This window comes from Electrona antarctica (genome assembly GCF_951216825.1).
Source record: "Electrona antarctica genome assembly, chromosome: 17".
Classification (NCBI taxonomy): domain Eukaryota; kingdom Metazoa; phylum Chordata; class Actinopteri; order Myctophiformes; family Myctophidae; genus Electrona; species Electrona antarctica.
Window position 1 is genome coordinate 30,559,406 of NC_136798.1, and position 27,230 is coordinate 30,586,635.

The 27,230-nt window shown below is 43.7% G+C and overlaps 2 protein-coding genes across 3 annotated transcripts in view; one reads left to right on the top strand and one right to left on the bottom strand.

The window, feature by feature from the left end:
- Nucleotides 1-27,230, bottom strand: part of lpgat1 (lysophosphatidylglycerol acyltransferase 1) — a 78,458-nt gene that overhangs the window by 24,648 nt on the left and 26,580 nt on the right. For both annotated transcript variants that reach the window (XM_079526049.1, XM_079526048.1), the window contains exons 4-6: nt 25,175-25,270; nt 17,334-17,613; nt 5,342-5,468 (exon numbers count right to left, since the gene is read on the bottom strand). In XM_079526049.1, the coding sequence (XP_079382175.1) occupies nt 5,342-5,468; nt 17,334-17,613; nt 25,175-25,270 (503 nt within the window). The remainder of the gene's footprint in view (nt 1-5,341; nt 5,469-17,333; nt 17,614-25,174; nt 25,271-27,230) is intronic.
- LOC306940520 (ubiquitin carboxyl-terminal hydrolase 4-like) lies at nt 12,596-15,685 on the top strand (the record flags this gene model as incomplete). The annotated part of the gene is made up of 1 exon (XM_079525619.1): nt 12,596-15,685. The coding sequence occupies one exon, from the start codon at nt 12,596-12,598 to the stop codon at nt 15,683-15,685; it is 3,090 nt and encodes a 1,029-aa protein (XP_079381745.1).

Consider the following 27,230-nt stretch of genomic DNA (forward strand, 5'->3'; position numbering starts at 1 on the left):
ACCACCTCTGTCTGAGGTCAGCAGGTCAAATGTGAGGCAACAGCACAGGTGGTTTACTCAGAGACACACACACACACACACACACACACACACACACACACACACACACACACACACAGTGTGTGTCCAAAACAGTGATCTTGACCCTAACGCGTTTTCTGAAATGAGGGTGTGGCCAAAGTGGGACTCTTTGGCGATTGGTTCATACCGGATCATCCCTCATCTCCATTGGGCCGGTTCGATTTTCAACCTAGAAAACCCTGCCTTCGACAGAGTCACCAGACCCTGAATCGCTTCGCCGGAATATATTTTTAATGGCCGTGGCTAGTGATTCGGTGGCAATTAGGCCTACATATGATCTTCGTATACCGCTTTCTTACAAAGTTGTTTGTCAGTTTATCAGTGATGGTGCTGTTTTGCGATGTTTTCTTTGCTATGACTGTACCGCCCTAGTACAAAGTGGGTCGGGACACATTTGTGGGTTGCAGACACATTTTTACGAGTTCCTTTTGATTGATGTTTTCATATATTATCGTTTCAAAACATTTAAAAAAGAAACCTTCCCAAAAAGGCAAGAATTGTCCATAAATTGTGAAAATAGCCGATCTACAAGCTCACAACGCGGCGCTTCGTCCCGGGGCAAATGTCTCATTTCTCTTTTGGGTCTCGAGCTGAAAAGTTTGGGAACCACTCCTCTATTCTATTCTAGCAAGCTGCCCTCATGCAGCAGCGCGCACACGCAGCACACACTCATGCATGTGCATGAGCACGCACACGCTCACGCCCACACAGACTCTCCTTAATCAGCAGGTTAATCCTCGTTACGCTGCACGACGGCATGTGTGGGCCTCTGTGCTAAGCTCCAGTGCGGTCCCGTGTACCATGCGTGTGCACGTCAGTGTTGCCATATTATAAGCGACTGTGGGCTTGTTTTCGGTAAAGTCTGCGCTTATAAATACTAGCAGTTTGCACGTTTTCGGCGCGCTCAAAGTCTAGAGAGCACAAGCAACGCGCTGTGAGCTTGTAAATCTATTTTTGTCAAGGTTAAACCCTCCATTACTATGTATGGAGGGTTTAAGTGGCTTAAGTGATATTGATAAATTCCCAAATATTATCAAAGTATTCTGCGGCACACCTGGACTAGCGCCACGGCACCCACTTTGAGAAACCCTGACGTAGTCACACTGCGGCACGACAGCAGAGCAAAACAAGACTGCAGAGCTCAAGACCCTGTCGGAGTTATGGTGCGGGCCAGTCTGAGGCTCTCACATTGCAGGAGTTGAGACGACCCACAAGACTAACGCTCCTCCCTTTAATCTAGCATGTGAAGATGATGCAACAGACAGAGGAACACGTTAATCTCACACCAAGTCCTGCACGCCGTATAATCCACACCCAATGGGGATTAGCAACATGGACATGCACCAGGTAAACAATGGCAAAACCTTTTGAATACACATGCAATATCTTTGAAATACCTCACATTATGAACGTGTTGTCTGTGTGGAACTTGTGGAGTACACACAACTAATGTGGACAATGACCTCATAACATTCTTCTTAAAAATAAATAAATAAATAAATACATTTTCCAAAACCTTTCCAGGCTTGGAAAAGTCTGTTTTCAAATTCAATGACTTTACCAGGGTTTCCGTGACAGGATAAACCCTGTGATGGCACTGGTTTCTTAAAGCATCATAACGCGGCTGCACAAACTTGAACAATACAGTGTAATGAGATGTTCAGAGTTCGTCATCTCTACAGCCAGACACAAAGGGACATTATCACATTACCTCCGTTTATTACGCGGCTTGGTTGAATGCTTGATTCTGATTGGTCAATAACACAGTGAGTGGTGGGTTATTTCTGAATAAAGACCGCTGAGCTCAATAACAGACCGCTTGGACTCAAAGCGGACTGGAAAACCTGCTCCTCCAAAAGGCAACTTTTTAATTACATTGAAATGAATACGTTTGAGAACCACTGTACACTAAATGGAACAGAGCCTTAATTAGTCATTTAATCGGTAACACCTGTGAAGGAAGTAGGGAAAGGGCCCGGAAGTAGGAAGAGTTATTCTGTGTGCATAGAGGCTATACTGTAAAAACGTTAGTTCCTCTATAGACTATGATAACCATCAGCAATTAACTGAAATGCACATAAAAAGAGCACAGCGTCCATTTAAGTCCACTGCTTTTTATTGCCGTGAAGGAGAAGTACGTTTTGACCTGTCACTTTTCACTCCGCCATTTGAAAAACAAAGTGCCCTACTTGGACTATCACCAGGGGTATGTCCCCTTCACTTTGACTAGTTAAGCGGTGCTTATCTGGGTGCTAAAGGTCGGCGAATGGCGCTAAAAGTCACTGCATGACACTTAGGGGTTGAATTGAGAGTCTGATTTAGTCATGGGTGTGTTTTGGGAGTTAATTAAACCAATCAGAGACTGGGCTCTTTAAGAAGCAGATGCGCTTTCAGCATAGCGCACTGTTAATTAAACAGCAAATTGGAAGAGACGCGAACTGCTGAGGAAAACTGCATTCCACCATATACATTGTACAGGAGTAGCATTTATAATGTGACATAATGATGTCAGGAGCCTGTCCCTTCATGTCCAACACATCTCCGATATCTTGGCATATCAACTCAATATTCACATCATCTACCATCATGGTAGTTTATTTTTATACTGCATATTGAAGCATGACAGAAACACAGCGGGAACGTGTCGTGTGCTCGGAGCCCCATGTGGATATTGATGATGACTTTACTGTAGCTACAGAGACAGAGTGCAAGGAGGCCATGGATTCACCACATTTTGACATGATATCTGCACCAGGAAGTAAGACTAACTAAATGCTGTTCTTGGCACAAAGTCTGTATTTATGATAGCAGTGCGACCTGATTGCTCCAGGCCACGCCTCAAATAGGCGCAAGATCGTTTGGTATTTTGGCAACGTGGGTGCCATGCAGGCACAACTGCAACGGTTGGAAGATAATTGGCACTGCCATGGCAGAAGATAGGGCCCAAAGAGTTTTATGTTGATTTGGAATTGCTTTTAAGTTTAATCTTATTATCCACGCACAAAAGGACAGCAATAAACTCTAATTGCAGTCAGGTGTGCCCAGAATATGACTTGCTTATCAGGGGTTGTAGACGCTATACGGAGTCACATGTTCAGGGGCAGTGGTGTGAAGTAACTAAGTACAGTACTTTTACTACGTACATGTTGGATTAAATATTGTACTTTTACTCTCTAGCTAGTGCTACTATAGTGACTTTGTAGATTTTGATTGGGGTTTTTTTTTTTATTACAAAACATACATGAAGCACTTCATCCCTACACGTTTCGGCCATTTGAAAATAGCAAATCGTAAGACAGATCTGTGCAGAAATAGGTGTAAACATTTACAGTATTGCATTTCGTCCTCTGCCTGGTGGGAAATTGGAATGTGCATTTATAATTTCACAGAATTCACACGCTGTGTTAATGATTTGAGGCATTTTGTTCAAAATGAACCAAACCTGCAAAGTTTGGAAGGAAATCTTAGGATCAGGATGGAATATGGGAAAGCGGAGAGATGCGTGTTGATCTCATTACTATGGAGATAGTGTATACCGATTTGCGTGATGTATGGATAAAATATGGATGAGTAATGTACAGAAATGTGTTTTACCTAAATCGGCCTCATGGTGGCGCTATATCAGGCCATTGTGGAAAATTTTGGGCAGAGGTTCGTCGTTGGCATCCAGGGAGTGTGTGTGCACAGTTTGGCATCGACTGGGCCGGAGATTAGTTGTACACAGACAGACGGATGCATCATCCACGCACGGACGGAGGGACAGACAGAGTGCAAAACATACTCTCTCCCCATGCCTTCGGCCTGGTGGAGACAAGTAATCTATTCTGGAAACGCAATTTCCTAATAAAATATTTATGTTTTACAAGGACTTTCAAAATAACTTGTGTGTTCTTTGGAAAGTTCATGCCAACACATTATGATCTAAAAAACACCTGACAAAACACAGTCTTCCGCTTGTGGAATTAAACGTTGGTAGTTCAAACAGAGAGAGAGAGAGAGAGAGAGAGAGAGAGAGAGAGAGAGAGAGAGACCACAGCCTCACAGTCTACAGCAAATTTCTGTGCACATTTTGGAAACGGTTTGTCTTCATTGAACTCACATGTGACATTCTATTCTCATTTATTTCACGCTTCCTGGTTTGTGAGTGACAGGGGTGTTAGCAGTTTTTTCCTCTGGCGGCGTGTCTCCAAATTCTTGTTAATGTGTTACAAAACGACACATTGCCCTTTTATGGTGCACTGTACTGGCCATAATTAAAAATGGCTGCACTCTACAGTTGACTAACAGCTAAAGTTACCATGGGATAACCAGTATGGACCATGCATTATAACCAATTCACCCTTTGTCAAGTCCTGCCTGTGGTTGTCCCCTTCTTCGCACCCATAGGTTCCCGTTTCGTGGTTGGACAAAAATCCTCTTTCTCCATCCACTACCATTGAAATAACATGTTTTTCAGTTGCTTCATATTGATATTCTGTGCACTTAATTGTTATTTTAAACATGGTGTCAGTAAAAAGGAACTTCACAGGTGCAGCACGGTGACTGGGCATATCATGTTTGTTTTTAGTTTTTTCCAAAAATTATGTTTTAGCAAATTCAACATAAACAAGGCGGAACCAGGGCGGAACAAGGCAGAAAGAGCCTGCTGGTTAGTCAGTCAGAAGGCTGACAAAGGGTGAATTTAGGCTGTGTTGTCTAAGTGTAGCAGGCTAGCATGGCTTTGTAATGGATTCCACAACCTTATTGAATGGCTTCTCTCAGGAGAAGACATTCGCAGATATGTTCGAGATAAATAAAAGTACCTACAGCAGGTTCACCTTTTACTAAAGACTGATGCATCGAAAAATAGGAGATCTATAAGCTCATGAGTATAAATTAGGCTTAAATGTGATCACAATTAACAATTTAATCCATTAAATCATAGCGCCCAGCGATTTATAGCACATTTAGCGACGGACCGGATGCTATCCCGGATGTGGCTGAAGTAGCTTGACCTTCATCAGGCATGCCTGATGAAGGTCTGACGACCGAAACGTTGCTCAAATAAAATCTAATCTCAAGTGAAGACAGTGTGCGGGATTCTTTCTCTCTACTTATCAGTTCCTGTTATCCGACGCACCTGTCCATTGTAGGTGTGCAGAAGGACTCTTTTCTTATACGATCTTGTCAGCACAATGTCATGCGTGGGGCAACCAAATAGTACCATGCCTTTGTGCTGGGGACCATGTGTAGCGTGTAATGATCTGTGTCTTATCCTTACCTGTAGTGCACATGTGTGACTGTGGGAGGCCTGTAGCCGAAGATCCACGTCTGGATGTCCATGGGTTTTGCTTTTGGGTACGCTATGGTCACATCCACCACCCACTGAAGGCCTTTAAACTTGCTACCTGTCATTGGCAGAAAAAAAAGAGAAAGAAAGAGTTGAGTTAAACAATTTAAATCTGACGTCCTCAATGTAGGTGAACCAAGAAAATAATTGAATACCTAATAAATAAATAAAAAGAAAGATATCAACAAACTATACTATGAATACTGGTCAAATTGTCAAATAATAAGAAAGAGGCATATGTTTTTAATTAGCCGATCTACAAGCTATTTTCACAGTATTCATGCATGGAACCGAGTCAAGCTAAATTGAATGACTCAACTCCTACAATTCCTTGTCAGGGTGGGAAAATTACATTTACAAAATATTAAAAACAGAAAAACTAAATTAATTACATTAAGCAATAACAAAAAGCATGGCATACATCACATATATAAAAAGTAGTTATCATGAATCATGCGTAAACTAAGAACGTAACAGTGGAGTATCTATGTAAACTATACATACTATACTATATAATATATTATACATGTGTACGATAAATGCATTTTACATATGTGATGTATTCCCATGCTTTTTGTTCTTGCTTAATGTAAGTCGCTCTGGATTAAGAGCGTCTGCTAAATGCCTAAATTGTAAATTGTATAAAGTGCTATGACTACATAAAGTGCAATTCTAGAGCTGTCTACGTAACAAGCTATAAGTCTGTTTAAAATACTATCTAAGTCTACATAATGTGCTATCTAAGGGGATAGGCTAGGGCAAGTGCTACGGGCCATGGTGGAGTCTGAAGAGGCGGGTTTTCAGACTACGGCGGAAGATTGGGAGTGAGGCTGCAGTTCTGACTGCGATGGGAAGTGCATTCCATAGTTTTGGAGTGCGCGGGAGGGTTTGTAGGGTACAATCATACTTGTGAGATATGGGGGGGCCATGCCTTTGGTTGCTTTGAATGCCAGCCTCAGAGTTTTGTATTCTGTGCGGGCAACGACCGGGAGCCAATGGAGGGAGCGGAGAAGGGGGGAGACGTGTGAGAATTTTGGCTGGTTGAAGACCAAGCGGGCTGCGGCATTCTGGATCAGTTGGAGGGGCTTAGGTGCACATGCCGGTAGGCCAGTAAGGAGGGAGTTGCAATAGTCAAGTTTTGACAAGACAAGAAAATATATCATACATGAATACTGAAACCAGATATAATCATTTATGCATGTACAACATACTATGTCAACTCTTAATTTCCTTTTTCCAGCCATTCAGGTGCAATTCTTTCTTTTTTTTAAATATAATTTGGGGACCCCCCAACATATGTTAGCAGTGTTTTTAGGGGGGGGTGTGTGTGTGTGTGTGTGTGTGTGTGTGTGTGTGTGTGTGTGTGTGTGTGTGTGTGTGTGTCTGTGTGTGTGTGTCTAGAGTACTCTAGACACTCAGAGTTAGTCTGGGTGTGGTGCAGACGCCAGTCTAGCCACCGGCAACACTGAAAAGGTCCACGGGTTGTTAACACACCTAATCAACCCTGTGTACAGACATCTAATCGCTGCAATGAGGAAGCAAGAATAGTTTTACAACTGGTATTTGCATATAGTGTTGATAAGAAATGATTAAAAAATTAACCGCTTTACAATAGCAGCACCCCAACTACGTTTGACCAGAATGGAACAGAGCCTTATCATCGATAACACCTGTGAAGGAAGTAGGGAAGGGGCCCGGAAGTAGGAAGAGTTATTCTGTGTGCATGTACCCTATTGAGGAAGTTCAGGCTAACGGCGGTTAGCGGTGCATGCAACCGCTCCAATGCACATATTTGTCTGTCTGTCTGTCTGTCTGTCTGTCTGTCTGTGCCTTAGAGTATATATTAATAGAGACGGCACCGGGAGGAAACCCTGAGGCGAAATGGACATAGTGGCCGAATTTGGCATTGCAGCTCGAGCCAGCACTGGTCCGTTGACTATCATTGCGCACGTTCATGTTATTGGGGCATGACACGTGAACGCTATGTTTCATACGTGAACGCGCGCAAATGGCGCAATGATAGTCAACGGCACAGCACGTTCACGATTTGGCCCAATCCATCCCAGAATGCACTCTGTTCCTACCCGGTAGGAGGAGTGAAATCGCCTCATGCGCTTTTGAGCAACTTAATGCAAGTGGATGGGAGGAGAAACCCGGTCCTGTCTCTATTAATATATATACTCTAAGGTCTGAGCTCAGAATGTCCGTTTGAGTACGGAATGTCCATGACGTCATGGTGACATCATTAGACATCATCATTGTGATGAAAGGCACCGCTCACTTTATTTGATTGCGGTTATAGTTTAGCTATTATTTTGTGAAAAGGCTGAAAGCTTTACATGAGCAAAAATAGCAGATTTACAATTTCGCCCGTAGATCTACTATTTCTTTTCTATCTTTGAAGATATAGATAGATTTTTTGACAAAGACTTAAACTAAGGGCAGTTTTAGTTAGTTTTAGTACATTTTGTAACCAAACAAAACAGTTTTATAGTTAGTCATGGTTTTTGTGTAAAGCCTTGTTTTTAATTGTATTTCTACTTCACTCCAACACTAGTTGTTAAGTTATTTTGTTACTTGTATTTAACTACGATATCCTAGCTCCCTGCCAGGCGGGGTAATGGGACACCTCTGCGCTGAAAGGCGAAGCTATCGTCTCCTCTCCCCTGCAAAGCGGCCCTCCCACAGAACCGGGCCCTGTGCCAAAAAGTGTCACCACACAGGCTCCCCGTGCAGTGACACAGTACAACACTGGAACAAATGTTTTAAAAACCCACAACGGGGAGGGAGGGAGAGCGGGAGGGACAGAGAGTGAAGAGCCGTGCCCTTTTAGTAAACACTAACAGAGGGAAGGCGCGCTATCAGGCGTGCGGGCCAATCACACGGCCTGAAGGTCACCACCGTATTTCCCTCCCCATCATCCTCCTGAACGGCGGGACGGGTGCGGGGTAGGGAGATCTCTGATTGGTTGTTATAGGGAGACAAGGGGCTAGCTCGCCGTGCTGCTCTTGGACCTTTGGACTAGCCTGGCATGGCCAGACTAATATCTATGCAGTGAACTTCGGTGTGGAAGATGTATTTCCAAGGGGCGGTTACAAACAGATTCAAACGTCACAGCAAAAAAGTCTCACTTTAAATAGTGGGCTCTGATTGGTCAACCACAACTCTGGGGTGAGCGAAATATAATTCAAACCAATCTCCCCAGGGATGTTTTTTCCCCTGTGGCAGATTTGTCTGGTTTCCAGGCTACCTTTGGACAGGCGTGAAGGAGCGGTGTGCGCTGCTGCGTGCCTTGCAGCTATGAAGGCTGTATGTTACTGTCAGTGGTGCACAGTAACGAAAGTACATTTCGTTGTTGTCGGCCAGAAACCTTTTATCTCCATACTGTAACATTTCAAGTGGTCCGGGGACCACCAGTGGTCCTTGCTCGAAATGCAGCTTTGGAATTTGAATTCCAAAGCTCAACCAGCGACACGCAGGCACACGCAAATGTGCACGTGCATATGCATACATGCATGCATATGCATCTATGCACGCAGACAAACAGCAGAGGACAGCCAGGGACATTGCGTCCCTCCACCCAATTTTAATGTTATTATCCAGATTCAAATGGAAGGTCACGTCCCCGTCCCCCGTTCCTTTGTGCTTACAACAGCAGATTCAGAGCGGCGAGCGCTAGGAAACAAAAACAATCGGTGAGTCAATAAATCGCTAAATTCATTATTATTATTATTATTATTTCTGAATAATGACCGAATAATGACCGGTGTCTAATCAAAGCCTCAGAGCACCTGCTGCACTGCTTGGATTTTATGCTGTATCCAACATGACAGACATGTAAACAAACACACAATGTCATTTACAACTAAACATTGCTCTCATTCTCAAGAATATTTTGGAAAACATTTGAAGCGAGAAATGGACGATGCAGTAACCGTAAATGTATTCCATTGGATCAACACTCACTTTCCGAGGCGACTGTGTTGTGCTCTGTGCCGTCTACTCTGCGGGGCCAACTTGGAATACTTTCATTACCATAAGCGAGGAAATACTCATTTTTGTTGTCACTTTTGGGTCCATTTATTAATTTATGTATTAAGTGGCCGTGTAATAACCGGGATAATGAATGGCTAGGTGGTCATTGTTGATAAATAAATCACCCTGTCTGTGATTTATTTTTAAGTGGTGCAACCACTTCCTTAAGTGAGTATGTGTGTGGGTGCCTGCCTGCCTGGGTGGCTGGCTGCCTGCCTGCCTGCCTGGGTGGCTGGCTGGGTGCGTCTGAGCACGAAAACAGCATGGTTGTTTTTCACCACCTGTGCGCAACCTCACACACACACAAACACACACGCACATATTAACTGTATATATGGTGATTTTGGGTGTGCCAGTATAGTACAGTGACAGTACAGTACAGTACAGGGTACAGTAGAGGGACCCCCACACGGTAACTCTGTCATTTCTCAACCGTTTCGGACGCGGGGCGGCTCGCCGGAATCGGGCCGGCACCCTGGGTGCGTTCCTGGAACTCCCCCCCCCGGGGACCCCCACACAGAGTTGCACCACTTACTTCACACAGGTGTGATTTTTCAACAATGACCACCTAGCCATTCATTATGCCTTGCATAAAACCCACAGACAAAATTCCCTTTCAAAATTGATCGAAAATAGAAAAAAAGAGGACGCTGATGGCCGAGTGGTTAAGGCACATGCCATATAGAGCGTCACAGTCCCGCCTCCTACCCTGGACCAGGAAATGATTCTCCGTTCATTTTCCTCATAGACATTTCAGAAAGTATTTATTTAAAGACGTTTACGCCGCGGACAAAGCCAACTCGAGTCGTGACAAATCATGACAACAAACAAAACATTTTGGGCCGAACAAATAATTAGAAAGAAGAAAAAAACGGCAGGTTACAACACTTTTTTTGTTGTTTTTCTTCTTTGTAATTATTTGTTTGGTCCAAAATATTGTTTGTGTTGTCATGAGTTGTCACGACTCGAGTTGGCTTTGTCCGCGGCGTAACCGTCTTTAAATAAATACTTAAAAATGCATTGGGTTTGATTTCCTGGTCCATGGTAGGGGGCGGGACTGCAACGCTCTATAGGCTATGATGCAGCCTGACAGCGAGTTCCATTCCAGAGCCCCATGCCATGGACCTTTGCTGCTCCCCAACTCTCACTGTCACTGTACTATGAAATAAAGGCAGAAAAGTACCAAAGCATAATTTAAAAAATCACACCCGTGTGAACTGAGTGGTGTAAGGTTTTATATAGCATGATCAGCTGTGGTCTGACGTAATGAAATCACACCCGGATGTGATTTCACAACTGGCTTTTTTTGTGCAGAGAAAATGACCATGGTTGCTACGGTCATCCAGTTCACCCGGGTGTGATTTAATTACGTCAGAAATTATTTTGAACATAGCAACCATGCTCATTTTTTTCTGCACACAAAAGCCAGTTGTAGGAGTGGTTTACACCACTCAACAAAAGCCAGTTGTAGGAGTGGTTTACACCACTCAAAAAAGTGTGTTCCAATAGATGATCTTCATATATTTGGTCCTCACTAATGCTGATGATATGGTATTTATGGTAATTTGTCTCTACTCGGTCTGTGTCGTATCGGATGGCTGTAGATAGTTCAGAAGCCTACCAGTGACATCATCAATAAGGAATCTAAGCTACTAGGCTTTCTACTCCTGGAAAGTTAGCATGCTATAATTGTTCTCACAAAAATTTAATTAAATTAAATTAAATTAAATTAAATTAAATAAAATATTGTTGGGGGGGAAAAGCCTAACTATGATGTCACTGGTAGGCAGGTTTGTGAACTGTCTACAAAAACGTTGTACCATATTATCATCAGCATTAGTGAGGACCAATTATATGAAGATAGGTTGAAAATAGGTAAAGTGAATATCCAATTGTTTAGTTAATTTCATCCTATTGTCTCGTCTATTTTGCCTTCCCTCTTGACACCTTCAGATTCCGGCTTGTGTTAGTGCTGAGACGGTAGCACACGTTAGCAGACCCTGGGGTTTCAGCAGGGCCCCTGGGTCACCCAGCCTGCAATAGTGCTCTTCCTGACACTCTGGTGAGAATTACTACTGAGACAGCGCTCATCTCCAATGGATTCAGACGTCTATTTCCCTGTGATGCATGCGTGGGATAAAAAAGGGGGGCTTTCCTTCTGCGGACGTTAGCGGCGAACACTTAATGTGTGGTTGCTCTTTTTGTCTCTGCCAGGCCGAAGGCATGGCCGAAACTACGTTTTGTACACAGTCTGTCCGTCTTTGTGTGAGTGTGTGTCCATCTGTGAACAGAAAATGGCTGTTGGCTTGATCGAAGAAAAACTGTGTAGAGCAGAACCTCTGCCCCAAATGTATTACATGGGCCTGTTATAGCGCCACCAGGTTGTATCCCATACATACATACATACATACATACATACATACAAGTCATACATACATACATACATACATACATACATACATACATACATACATACATACATACATACATACATACATACATACATACATACATACAAGTCATACAAGTCATACATACATACATACATACATACATACATACATACATACATACATACATACATACATACATACATACATACATACGTGGGACGTGTGCATTTTCAGAGCATGTATAGAGCAATCAACTGTTCCAGCTTGGATCTCTATTGTTACTAAAGAGGTCGTGTGTCCAGACCTTATGGACTCCATATTTGGACAAAATAGACGATGACCCTATAGTCTCCATATATGGGCATGGATGGTTGAGATCGTCCAAACATGGATGGATGATCATGACCTCACTACGATGACACAAGCGAGCGAACCAAGCAAACCTGTTTAAAGGCAGCCGTGGTTTCAGTAGAAACGTCTGTTCCACTTCCACCTTCTATGCCTACAAGACCTCCTGAAGAATGCCCAATATTTTGTTGTGAAATCATCTGTGAATGTTATTGTGTAGTTATTATTTTTGTCAAAATCGCTTCTCAATAGTTTTAATTGCTTCAATATTGATAAAACCGGACAGGCACAACGTTTACCCACGTTCAACCAAACCTGTTCGCCCTGATTTCCAAACTACAAAACAAATCTAAAAATCATAATGAAAACAGAAGCAGCCCTTCAACCGCACATTCATGGCACCCAATGCATGATGACTGAGGGAGACGCACCCGAGTTGGGTAGCACGGCGGACTCCGACTCCAAGCCGGTAGCCGCTAAGATACCTTCAACTGAAAATCAGCAACAGACCATAACATCACTAAGTACCATGTCTCTGCGAAAAGGCCACGAATGGTACCTGATAGATAGTCGGTGGTTCAAGAAGTGGGAGAAATATGTGGGATGTAACAGTTTCAACGTTTACAATGTCGGAGAGAACACCATCCTCTATCCAGGACGTATTGATAACTCTGGGCTGTTCGAAGACCATGAGACCCAAGTCCTGAAAAAGGGCCTTACAGATGTGCAGGACTATGTTCTAGTTCCCACTGAAGCATGGAACAAGCTGGTCAGCTGGTATGGTTGTCCCGAGGGCCAGAGAGCCATTGTCAGGAAGGTAACTGAACAGGGCATGTTTGGTAGTACACAATGCAAAGTAGAGGTCTATTTGTTGGAACTGACGTTGTGTGAAATTGACAAGATGGACAAGGTGGTAACGCATCATTTCAGTAAAGCCGATACTTTAGGTACCTTAGAAAAGGAGATGAGGTCGCATTTTGAAATTCCAACGGAGAGAGAGACACGGCTCTATTTAAAGCACAAGCCGTTGGAAATTTCAAAAAAGACAAATTATGGAAAGAAGACAGCGTCTACCAAAGACGACATAACGGTGCTGAACAAACCAGCAGACAGTACCGTGTTTGATGCCGGTCTATATGAAGGTGTGGTGGTTGTGATTGAACAGAAGGAGGATGGCAAATGCCCCACACATGCCTTCAATCACAAATCCAGCACTGCCACAGTACCTCTACAGGGTCATTCCAAATCCAGCACTGCCACAGAACCTCCACAGGACCATGCCAAATCCAGCACTGCCACAGAACCTCCACAGGACCATGCCAAATCCAGCACTGCCACAGAACCTCCACAGGACCATGCCAAATCCAGCACTGCCACAGAACCTCCACAGGACCATGCCAAATCCAGCACTGCTTTAGTGCCCTCAAGAGTAACCAATGGAGATAACAGTAATAACTTCAGCAGCACACGCTGCAATTACAATCTAGTTAGTCCATGGTTAATTTCCTTGTCGGAATCTGAGCCTGGCCTTTGTGGTCTCCGCAATCTAGGCAACACATGCTTCATGAACTCTGCCCTCCAGTGCCTGAGCAATGCATCGCCACTCACCCAATACTTCCTGCAGGCTTATCAGTATGGGGCAGAGATAAACCGGGAGAATCCACTGGGGATGAAGGGGGAGATTGCAGAGGCCTATGCTGACCTGGTCAAGACAATGTGGCGCATGCGCAGAAGCTGGGTGGCCCCACTTGACTTTAAAAAGCAAGTTGGGCTGTTTGCCCCTCAGTTTTCTGGCTACCAGCAGCACGACTCCCAGGAGCTGTTGGCCTTTCTGCTGGATGGTCTGCATGAAGATCTGAACCGTGTCAAAAAGAAGCCTTACCTAGAAGTGCGAGATGCAGAGGGCCGTCCAGATGAGATTGTGGCTAAAGAAGCCTGGACTGATCATCGCTTGCGCAATGACTCGATTATAGTCGACCTATTCCACGGCCTCTTCAAGTCTACTTTGGTGTGCCCAGAGTGCTCCAAGGTCTCTGTCACCTTTGACCCATTCTGCTACCTCTCACTGCCTCTGCCCATGAGTACGTACTGCACCATGGAGGTCTCCCTGGTCCGATCAGACCCTCAGTCCAGACCCAAAAAGTACAGGGTGGCAGTCCCCAAGACGGGTACTGTTATGGACCTGTGCAGCGCCTTGTCTCAACTCTGTGGACTCCCTCCAGAGAATATGGTGGTGACTGAAGTTTACAATAACATCATCCATAAAGTCTTCAAGCGGGCTGATGCCCTCGACGGAATCAGAAAATATGAGGTCATCGTTGTGTACGAAGTGCAGGAGGAGGACAGTCAGATTACCGTGCGTGTGTCGTTCAGATGTAATGGCTACTTCTACACATTTGGCAGTCCTTTACTCATTACTGTTCCCAGGAAGAACCTCACAGCAGATGTTCTGTACGATAAAATCCTAGAAAGGATCGGACGCTATGTAAAGCACTCCCCGAGCCCCTGCAGCAGCGCTTCAACCGAGGTCACCGACTCATGGATCCAGGCTCATAATGGCAGCGAGAGCATGGAAGACGAGTCGAGCGACCAGGAGTCCAAAGATGGCACGGAGGAAGAGGACAACAAACGTGAGGGTGAGGAGAACATGGACCACCAGGTGAGCAGACCGGAGCAAGAAAATAGCCTGGCAAGCAAGGCGAAAGAGGACAAGGAGACGATGTCTGGCTTTGAAGACGTAACTGAAGCTAAGCCATCCTCCACACTGCCCAAGCTCTTCACCCTCTCCATGCTTCAAAGCAGTGGGCAATATGATTGCCCACTGCTTTTCAATGGAGACACCCTTAAACTGGATCCATATTCAACTGTAGAGGGCAAATGGGACTTTGGCACAAGGGAACGGTGTTATGACAACAAGGAAGCAATGGCCTTTGATGAACACGACAGCATGCTCCCACCCACAACATCCACAGTGGCTCTGGGGACATGCATCAAGCTCTTCACAACCATGGAGACACTGGGAGAACACGATCCATGGTATTGTCCCACGTGTAAGAAACAACAGCAGGCCACCAAAAAGTTTGACCTGTGGTCGTTGCCTCGCATCCTGGTAGTTCACCTAAAACGCTTCTCCTACTTGTCCCTACAGTACCGTAGGGACAAGCTGGAAACCATGGTGGACTTCCCCGTCAGGGAGCTCAATATGTCCGAGTTTGTGTGCGATCCCAAGGCTGCACCCTGTGTTTACGACCTCATTGCTGTCTCCAACCATTCTGGCGGACTGGGAGGAGGCCACTACACAGCCTACGGCAAGAATAACTTGGACGGAAAGTGGCATCATTTTGACGATAACAGTGTTAGGCCTGCCTCGGAGGATGACATTGTGACTGGAGAAGCCTATGTACTGTTTTACCAGCGCAGAGATGGGAAGGATCCCTCCGAGCCCCAGCCCTGCACCTCTTTAGGAGGAGACCCCGAAAAAGGGTCTTCAAAGGACTAACTTTCCTCTTATACGCCATATTTGTGTGCTGACATTTTTACCTGCTTGCACAATCAAAATGCCCCGATGGAAGATCCGAATGACAGAATACAATGACCAATAGTATAAGTGATATATTGTATTAACCCATTCAGGCCTGACGTCGAAATAAAAAAAACGTTCGCTCTGAAAGAATATATATTCAAAGATTTGTGCCGCATTTTTACGATTTTCCAAAAATAGCAGACCTACAAGTTCATAGCGCGCCACTCGGTGGCGCGCTATGAGCTTGTAGATCTGCTATTTTTCAATAGCTAAAGTATAACATAATGCTTAGTTAAAACACCAAAAGGGGTTCCCACCCAAAATGGGTTAAAAGCTATAATATGACACAGATGCGTCCTCAGGTCTAAATGGGTTAACATAACTAAAACTAATAATTTATTATGTTGTTAGTTTTAGAATTGAAAAAAATAGCAAAAAGAAAATGTGTTAACTGCAATAAAAATGTTTCAAAAAGACTAACTGAAATAATATCATCTGTCAGAAACATTTAAATGTAGCAACTGCAGTTCTACCAAAAATGGTCATGGGACACGTTGTGTGCTGTACTGAGAGACTAGTAGATCAGCTATTATGTCTAGTTTACTGACCATTTTGAATCTTGCCACTATTACAAATAAATACTAAAAGTTAAAGCTAAAAGTTAAAGTACGTGTTTCACAAGTACTTTGAAAGCTGGAATTGCACAAAACGTAATTGCGACCGCAAGTTGCACTTGCAGGAAGCATGTAATGCTTGCATCCATCACATCACGCTCTTCATGTAATGCTGCTGCACACACACAACACACGGGGGCACACGCCACACGGGCGACACGTGTTTTTCACACACACACACACACACACACACACACACACACACACACACACACACACACACACACACACACACACACACACACACACACACACACACACACACACACACACACACACACACACACACACACACACACACACACACACACACACACACACACACACGGGCCAAACACATGAATGATGAACAAAAAATATGGTGATAAAAACATTAACGCATATAGTCGCACCTTTGTTTTAACCGTGGAACATTTCTCACTGGGCGTGTTTCACAAGTACTGAATAGGCTGCTGCACGCCTGCACAGCAGCACTCCACTGAGTCCACTCTATAGCTCCGTCAGTCAGACAACAACAAAGCCCAAACTAATCAATGAATGAAGAAGCCGCTTATATCGCTTTTGCTCTGTGGATGGAAACCATGAGGCAAATGACTCTATAGAGGCGTTATTATTAACCCCACTCTACTCTACTTGGGTTCTCAAACTTTTTCATGTCAAGGAGTCAAGGACCCTCAAATTTATTTTGTATTTGGCCACGGAGCGTGTTCCCCCATCTAAAAATATTTAGTGCCAGGGGAACTCCCAGAAGAGAAGATTTATGTTCAACAGTTTCCAAACATCTTTTCATATTTTTCAAATATCTTCGAAAATAGCAGATGTGCAAACTTGCAGCTTGTAGATTTCCGTTGCATGGCATGCTTCCATAGAAGACATGCTGACTTCTATGGAATCCAAATGACTGAAATGAATCTGTGTGCCGTCTATGTTCTTTTTTTTCTCCTCGTTACCTGACTGGTTGGGGGTCCCAGCGTCCTGGCTGACACTGCCGTTCTCCTGCTGAGCGACCAGGGTCTTCAGGATGACCTGCGTGGCGCCCAGGCGCGGCAACGTGACGTGCGTCAGGTGCGGCAGTGAGTTCTTCTTGGCAAACGACTGGCTGGTTTCCCGCCGCTTGCGCAGGAAGCCGCCCTCGGGGAACAGCACTATCCACTTCCTGTCCCGGCTGTGGTAGTACCTGTCCAGGTGGTCCCGCAGGATGGACAGCTGCTTGTCCCGGTGGGCTTTACCCTGAGAGGTTGTTGAGAGACACGTTAACCCCCATTAAGACCTGAGGCTGATGATACAAAACACCTGAGAGGTTGTTGAGAGGTCACAATGACACGACACGTTAACCCCCATTAAGACCTGAGGCTGATGATACATATAGAGGTTGTTGAGAGGTCACAATGACACGACACGTTAACCCCCATTAAGACCTGAGGCTGATGATACAATGACACGACACGTTAACCCCCATTAAGACCTGAGGCTGATGATACAATGACACGACACGTTAACCCCCATTAAGACCTGAGGCTGATGATACAATGACACGACACGTTAACCCCCATTAAGACCTGAGGCTGATGATACAAAACGCCTTCTAAATCACTAGTCAAACCTTTACCCTGAGAGGTTGTTGAGAGGTCACAATGACACGAGTCACACGACACGTTAACCCCCATTAAGACCTGAGGCTGATGATACAAAACGCCTTCTAAATCACTAGTCAAACCTTTACCCTGAGAGGTTGTTGAGAGGTCACAATGACACGACACGTTAACCCCCATTAAGACCTGAGGCTGATGATACAAAACGCCTTCTAAATCACTAGTCAAACCTTTTCGTGTCAAGGACAATGGTGTCCCCGAAAAGAGGGACCTCCCCTCCCCAAACAATTTTTTATAAATGTTCAAAAACAGCAATTGTACAAGTTCGCGCTGTGAGCTTGTATAGCTGCTATTTTTGAGAACCACCCTTCTAAAACCACTGATCTAAATGGAAAGAGTTTTCTGAAGAACGAATGTTGTTATATACCTGCATAGCTAAAACATAAAATGACACAGATGCTTTCCTGGTTTTAATGGGTTAATGAGGGTACAACACATTTGGTTTCATTTGTATGCTCTCAAGAGTTCCATTTGGTTCCATTCGTACGCTCTCAAGAGTTACAGACCTGTAAGGGTCCATTCGGTTTCATTTGTACACTCTCAAGAGTTACAGACCTGTAAGGGTCCATTCGGTTTCATTTGTACACTCTCAAGAGTTACAGACCTGTAAGGGTCCATTCGGTTTCATTTGTACACTCTCAGAGTTACAGACAGTCGGGCATCATACTCGGGACCACCGTGGCACGCGTGCTGAATCGATCGGCTCAGCGGTTCTCGAGATAGATCAAATTTTGAAGGTGCTCAAAGCCAACCCGCCATTTTCTGGTTCCGCAATTTGTTTTTCTCATAAAGATACAAAAATAATGAAAACCGCAAAACAAAGGGTATTCGTTATAGTATATCATATAATTAAATCATTTCCGCATAAAATAATTTATATAAATATTTTCTTTGGAAAAAAAAAATGGGGTCTGGATCGATGGAACCAGAAAATGGCCAACACTGCTATGTCCCATTTAATTGAGCTTAAGCCTAGTGACTTGTGAAACTATTTGACTGTGGCCGCTGGACTGATGTTTGCACAGTACAACATCATAAACATAAATTATTATGGGGTGGCCCAATACCTGGCCGGCCTGTGTACAGCATGTCATTCAATGCCCTGCTCCGTCTGCCTTTCCTGTATCGCTCTCTCAACGTCACTAGAAATGATGCCATAAATAATCATATGAACATAAACGTTTATGAGGTTGCACCGTACAACATCATAAACATTTATGTTATGTAGGACAGAGACCTACTGGCACACACACAACAAATGGAACTTTGAGATGATTGTTGACAAGTGGTACTCTGTGTGTACCTGAAGAAACAGTGTAGTTGCCTCGGGTATTAACCCCTGAGGACCTTCCTACAAATGCAGTGATGTAAATAGGTTTTCAATGTAATGGGTCCCGGGATGCACAGGTGGTCATTCAAATGAGTCCCAAAAAATTCTTGTGAGTCCCAAAAAAAATCACACCTGTGTGAAGTGAGTGGTGCAACTCCGTGAGGGGGTTCGCGGGGGGGGGGAGTTCCAGACCCAGGAATGCGCCCAGGTGGCCGGGCCGGTTCCGGCGTGCCGTGCCGTGCCGCGTCCGAAACGGTTGAGAAATGACAGTTACCGTGTGGCGGTCCCTCTACTGTACCCTCTACTGTACTGTACTGTCATGTATTGGCACCCCCCGAAAGCATCATATATACAGTTAATACGTGCGTGTGTGTTTGTGTGTGCGTTAGGTACAGATGGTGAAAAACAACCATGCTATTTTTGTGCTCATACCCAGACACACACATAGCTCCGTAAGGGAGTGGTTGCACCACTCAAAAATAATAATAAAACATCTTTTATAAAAAAATATATATATAAAAATATCAAATAGGCCTATACAGTATATCTTTTTATGTAGGCTAGTAGTATTAGCAAGCATATTATTGCAGTTGCAATTATTGTACTTAGCCAAAATGCAAATAGGTTTGCCATTGTGGATGTAAAATAATTTATTTGGAAAAGTGGAACTTAGAAGTCACTTGAGTCCCTGTCTACAGGGAAGAATGGCAGCTGCAAAAAAGACAGATTCACAAGCTCTCAACGCGCCGCATGCGCCTGTCTCTGCAGCGCCGTTTACAACGTGTTGAGAGCTTGTAGATCAACGTGAACGAACCCCTGACACCAGCGCTGCAAAAACAAACGCGTTGAGAACCCGCAGATGCGCCCATCTCTGCAGCGCCGTTTGCAGCGCGTTGAGAGCTTGTAGATCTGTCTGTTTTTGCAGCGCTGGTGTCAGGATTCGTTCACGTTACAGGCGGACATGAAGTGAAGTTCAATCAGTGCGTTGAATCAGCAGCAGCAACAAGCTAATAGCCAACACCACCACCACCAGTCTGTTAGCATAGCTTGTTGCTAACGATTTGTCACTCCGTCTTTTTCTTTTCTCTCTTTTATTATTTTTCCCCCCGACTTCACGGGTCGCGCATTGGGTTGTGATGAGACCCGATGTTGCAGCCTGTGTGTGACCGAAAGAGTGCTAGACTTCCACGTAGAACAGTGTGTGACCGAGAGAGTGCCAGTCTTCAGTGCAGCCAGGATAAAGTTGCGTCCACAGGATGCAGAGGCTTTTGGTTTATTGCGTCCCATAACTATAAAGTGCGTTTTGGGACGCAAAACGCACCCTATTTACATCACTGCAAATGCCTTCTAAATGAATATTTCTGTAGAATGATGATCGATGATCGATGTGAAATAATCGAGGCCATTAGGGTTTCATCAGGGCTTCTGAACGGCAATTTACAACTTAAACAATATAACATGTATTCCATTGCGAGCATGAGCCATTCTAATGCTCTTTAATCTTATAAAAATGACAGAAATCAGTTGTTGTGACTGTTAACTAATCCATGTTGTCTCTTAACCGGGAGTGACAAATCCGAGACTGGAATACTTGCTTGACGTCATGTAGTTTGACTAAAATATCTTACAACAGACACAAAAAAGTATTGCACTTAGATCTGGGGAATCTGTCATCACCATCTATTCTTCAGATCTATTCTTATCACAGGGTTAGAATGAGAAAATGACAATGAGTCACCTGCAATTTCCCAAAAAGATTTACATATCACCAAAGAGATAGTTTTTTTGTTTTGTTTTAAATTGTTTTCAGGGACAGGAGTCTCCGGACAATAAAAGCAAAAACAAACATTAATTTCAACAATCCAGGTTTAAAGGATGTTTGGGGGCTATGGTTGATGTGAATATAGTCATGTTTCAGTGACTACTTACAGTACTGTACAATGGTGTACTTACTTAAAAAGTATCAATACTGCATAATAGAAATACTAGTGGAAGTTCGGAATTCAAAATGTACTTGAGTAAAAGTATAAAAGTATTGTCATCAAAATGTACTTAAAGTACCAAAAGTAAAAGTACTCTTATGCAGAATGTCCGATTTCAAGTTATAACATGTACTGTATGAAAATCTTTTGAAAATAGCAGATGCGATATTATTGTGAGCTTGTAAATTGTCTATGGCCGAAATGTATATAGGGCTGAAGTAGTTAATGTATGTTTTGTAATAATATAATCACAATCTACAAAGTAACTAAAGTTTTCAAATAAATGTAGTGGAGTAAAAGTACAATATTTGGATCGGAGATGTAAAAGTACAACATTGTACTGCTACTGTAGCTATGATGTGAACACAAGACTGCATGCTTTAGTGACTACTGTAGCTATGGTTGATGTGAACACAAGACTGCATGCTTTAGTGACTACTGTAGCTATGGTTGATGTGAACACAAGACTGCATGCTTTAGTGACTACTGTAGCTATGGTTGATGTGAACACAGGGCCATGCTTTAGTGTAGCTATGGTTGATGTGAACACAGATTATGAAGCCGCACGTGACAGCATGCTCACAACGCTCACTGAGAATGCAAATATGGAAGCATTTCATAGCGTGACGCTGCTGTTCATTGGTGGAGACTGGAGAGACCAAACACAGGTAGATGATTGATCACCCATTTATGCCCTATACGTCATCGTAAAAAGAGTGCTTTGATGGTAAATTGGCGCCAGTATCCAAAGTGCTTTTCATTGTGCATCACACACACACACACACACACACACACACACACACACACACACACACACACACACACACACACACACACACACACACACACACACACACACACACACACACACACACACACACACAGCTTGTAGATCTGCAATTTTTTTCCCCCTGCCATTTCTTTCTTGGCATTTCTTTTCGGTAGATCCCAATATTTCAATACATTGATATTAAACCTATTTTGTATTTGTATCATTTCTAAAACCATGTGCTTAAAACATCCATTAATTCGCCTGTTTAGGAAGCCGTTTCAAAAGCAAGCAACATTTGGCCAACCAAGCACACTGGTGGCGTCGAGTACTTTGTCCAGCACTGTGGGTGTTCTTCCGAAGCGCCACGTCAACAGTGCCTGATCCACAGCAGCAGAGAGGGAGTGAATAACTCCACCTGCTCACTCAGGTCTATTTAACACGCTGGCCTGTTTGGCCGTCCGTTGCCTTGTGTCACCCACTCTGTGTGCCCGGAGCAGGCGTAAATATAGAGGGTGCAGGTTGTGCTGCATGGGGATGGTGAGGTGTGTGTGTGTGTGTGTGTGTGTGTGTGTGTGTGTGTGTGTGTGTGTGTGTGTGTGTGTGTGTGTGTGTGTGTGTGTGTGGGAGGGCAGATTGAGATCAGGCCCTTCAACAATGTGCTGGCCGGAAAACCTTGCGAGCAGTGGTGGAAAAAAATGTCCACCAATGAATACCAATAGGCTACTGCAATTTAGAAACACCCTCTGTTACAAGTCAAAGTCCAGAATTCAAAATCTACTTGAGTAAAAGTAGCAAAAGTAAAAGTATTACTCGTTATGCAGAATGTCCCATTTCAAGTTTTCAAATGTATCCAAATCTTTTGGAAATAGCAGATCTACAAGTTCACAATGCCTCGGCTCGGAGTGCTTACCTCGCAGTACTTCTACTACACTACTTGTACTTGGGTTACTTTCCACCACTGCTTGCGATTTACTCAGATTGCCACATACAACAGTACAGTACCAGTATCCAGGAGTACATCGGTCATCTATGACATAATCTATGACCGATGACTCCATATTTGGGCAAGGTTTCAGCACTGACTTCAAGTTAGCCTCACAGCATGAGGTGAATTATTTTGACCAAATTGACAATGTTGCCTAACCCTACTCTTATAACACTGCTGCATCATTGTGCCTCATTGCCTTTTGACTTGGATCGTTGACTTGAATCGTTCCAAGTAGGCCAGTGCCCAATGGACACCGCTCTAGTTATAGGCAATAAGGCAGGGTGAAGCCTATTCGCAATGTTCCTACAAAGCCACAAATCGGCCTAGAGGTTTGCAATATTAGCTCCGGGCACGCACGCACACAGGCCAAATAAATACATATCCAATTTGGGGGTCCTAACAGGGCGTGCACGGCCAATAAAGTTTGGGGACCGCTGCACTACAGCACACAGATGTGGGCCTGTGTCTCATATCCGTTAACATTCCACTGATGTACTGCAGCTGCTGCTACCTTTGTGTTTTTGTTTAGCTGCACCTTATGTCTAACCTCATGTACACACCTGCCACTTTTTATTTATGTATAAATATACATATCTTAGATCTTTCTATGGAAACGTTCGTGTCCTCTCCGTCTTTCTCTCTCAAAAAAACTAAAAAACTAAAATGATGGCACTTGCACAACAAATTCCACCCACTTCTTAACACCTGTGTAAACCTGTGATGTGACAATAAAATTGGTTATGATGTCAAGTATTGCGTACAAGTCCGTTGTCGCCAAACTCTGTTTGCGCCACTCTGGGTCACCTATGTGTGTGAGCCTGTGTGTGTGTGTGTGTGTGTGTGTGTGTGTGTGTGTGTGTGTGTGTGTGTGTGTGTGTGTGTGTGTGTGTGTGTGTGTGTGTGTGTGTGTGTGTGTTTAAGCCTCACCCTCTTGTCTGTGTTAAGTGTGTGTGTGTGTGTGTGTGTGTGTGTGTTAAGTGTGTGTGTGTGTGTGTGTGTGTGTGTGTGTGTGTGTGTGTGTGTGTGTGTGTGTGTCCTGTAAGCCTGCTCATCAGTGGATTAGACTGTTGTGTCCCGCTGCTATGCACACCTCATTATCCTCCGAGTTCCTCTAGTCGAGCAGTCCATTTGTTCTCTTTTTTTCAAAGACAGCCACAATCATATGTCCCACATCTGACAATGTTTTGTGCCAGGTACACCCCCCAGTAGAAGATTTGTGTTAACAGTTTTATTGCCGGAATTATACGATCGTGTTTCAAGCTTCCCTGCCTATGTTTAAAGTAACCTTTGAACAGCCACTGCACCGACCGCTGAGTTGCCCATCATGAAAACGGAAAAAAGAAAAGAAAAAACCTCCCGGTGTAATCGCTTGTAGTAGTGTTCCAAAGTGGCGATCACAACAACAGAGTTGTCCATTGTAATGAATAGGGACTCAATTTCCCATAACCCTTGCACACCGGAGCGACAGACCTTTTTGCGATGACGTCATCAAAATGCGTCTCATATCCCATTATGTCTGGTGTATTGTCCGTATGACTTAAAAAATGATTAAAAACGTGGATTAAACAATGAAAACATAACTCAGGCAACTCGCAAACTGCAGGGGAAGTGTTCTACAATAAATTAACTCAAGTATTCTTCAAGTATTCATTCTGTAATCAAATTCATTTGTCACAAATGTGACAAATGTGTCAGCTAATGTGACAATAACCCTCAAAACCTATCTCTTCAATATGGCTTCCCCCAGCTAACTGCACCCCCCCCCCCAACCCCCCCTCCCCTCAACAATTACCATTCCACTGTATTTATTGATTTTATTCCTTAGTCTTAAAGCCTATTCATACTCTAGTTCTAGGTGATAAGGTGACCACCGCAGTGGTCGGGAAAACTACAACATAACATCACACGTGGTGATACGTGACTCACCGCTCACCCCAACTAAAAATGTATGAATATATATGAATTTGCCTTTTCTTTGTTTGTAATTTTTTCGTTTTCTCCCCCCCCCCCCCCCCCATGTAAAGCGCTATATACAATTGTATTATTAATATTATTATCATGTATTACCTGTCTGATGAAGAAGTCCCCGTGGATGAAAGACACGATACCAAAGTTGGTGTATTTGAAGACGTGGTCCATCAACCACATCATCTTCCGTACCACCTGCAGGAGATGGAAACGACATGAGCTTTAGTCCTCCTCATCGCTCAAACAGTTCAACACATCAACAACAACACCAACAACATCATCAACATCAACAACTAGAATAGTGTTCCTCGGATCGCAGATCTCCGCCACACCAAGATGGACATGACAATGAGTGGTACCAATAATCTGACTTGATTTTAAAGCAGTGGTTCTCATTAATTAATATGTATTTGGCCACAGACATTATTTTCGAAAATGTTTGGGAGATTTTTTTTTTTAATAAAGCAGATGTACAAGCTCACAGAGCGGCACGAAGTGAGCTTGTACATCTGCAAAAAATATTATGATGCTATATTAACTACTTTTCCACTATGAGAACCACTGCTTTAATGTGGTAGCCGCTAGTTCTCACTTCTCAGTGCCAACTACTCTCACACCGAAACACCACACAATGACAGTTTAGCGTTGCTGCAGTAGACAGCAACAGATGTGCAAATTTAATTTCATGCAATCTGCAAGACTGATCTTATTTAGTTTCATTTTATGTTGAATCCAGTAATACCTGCCTGGATTATATGGTCAAATTTTGATGTGTATGAAACAGGATCAAGCGTTATATTCAGCTAAAGCTTTCTTTTTCCGTTTGAGGTGCAAAGCACTTTCTGTGGTAGTGAGAATTGGTTTTGCCTTTACTATGCACATTACATAACCGACTTATACTATGGTGGTTTTATTATGATAAATTATGACATGTATATTTATGCAATATTTACGTTGTAGAATAGTGTGATCCGGATACCCCAGGGATCCCCAGGGATCGGATGACTTTTGACACGTTGTTTCTTTCCAAAGGCCCACACTGCCATGGTCAACTTTTGCGAAATTTTTGTGTTTTTAGTTTTTACACTAGGGGCTCCATCTTGCGCCACCCCTTACCCCTTATCCCATTTTGTACTATTTTAAAACGTTTAAAAATAGTTCAACTAGCCAATCTACATTGACACGTTGTTAGCTTGTAGATCGGCTATTTGCACTGTTTTAAAATAGTAAAAAATGGCAAATAAGTTTAGGGATAAGGGGTGGCACAAGATCTAAGGGCTAGATGTTGCTCTTGGTTAACCTAGGATTCACCGTTCAAGTCCCAGTAAGAACAGGAACAAGGAAATCAGGTGGTCGCCAAAACTCGCCTCTCGTCCACTATTCACGTCATAGGATTCATTCTCTGCACCTACACATATACAATACATATACAAAAAGGTTTAGAATTCTTCTGTCCTAATTGTAATCTAACTACAGAAAATCTTCTCTTATGGGGGGGGGGTCCAATGAGGGTCCGTGCCCGGCCTAATAATAATCCTAATAATCCTTGACATGCAAGTAGATCTCATGCCCGAAAAGGATTACCCCGCACCCCCGATCCCCCCTTCCCTCCGTAAGTCTGAGGGTGCCTGTGAGTGAGTATAGTTGTAACACTCTGAATCTACCCCCCGGTGCTATGCTATTCCACCCCTACACCAGGGGTCCAAATGAACGTCCTGAGGACTCCATCGTTTCCATGTGGTGTCCACCAGGTTGTTGGGGGCCAATCAGGATGGAATATGAAAAGTCGGACGGATCCATCTTGATCACATGACTATAGAGATAATGGTTTTGTCGAATGTTCGCCTGTTTTTTCCAAATGCTCTCCTTCTATGCATAGGGTTCATGCGGGTAAATAAACATGAACTTATCTTATGGACACATTCTAGAATACAAACACATTAATAGCCTGGGAAACTCCTGGGAAACTCCTTGGTTTCAGACGGCTCCCACAAGGTCACATTACTGCCAGGAAGTTAAACCGTGCACAGTGGTGGAAAAAGTACTCAGATTATTTAGTAAAAGTGGCAATATCACAATGTAAACTAGAAGTGCCCCTCGGGGCACCGGTCTCCACCAGGATAATAGCGTTTGTCATGACAATGTGTAGGAGTAA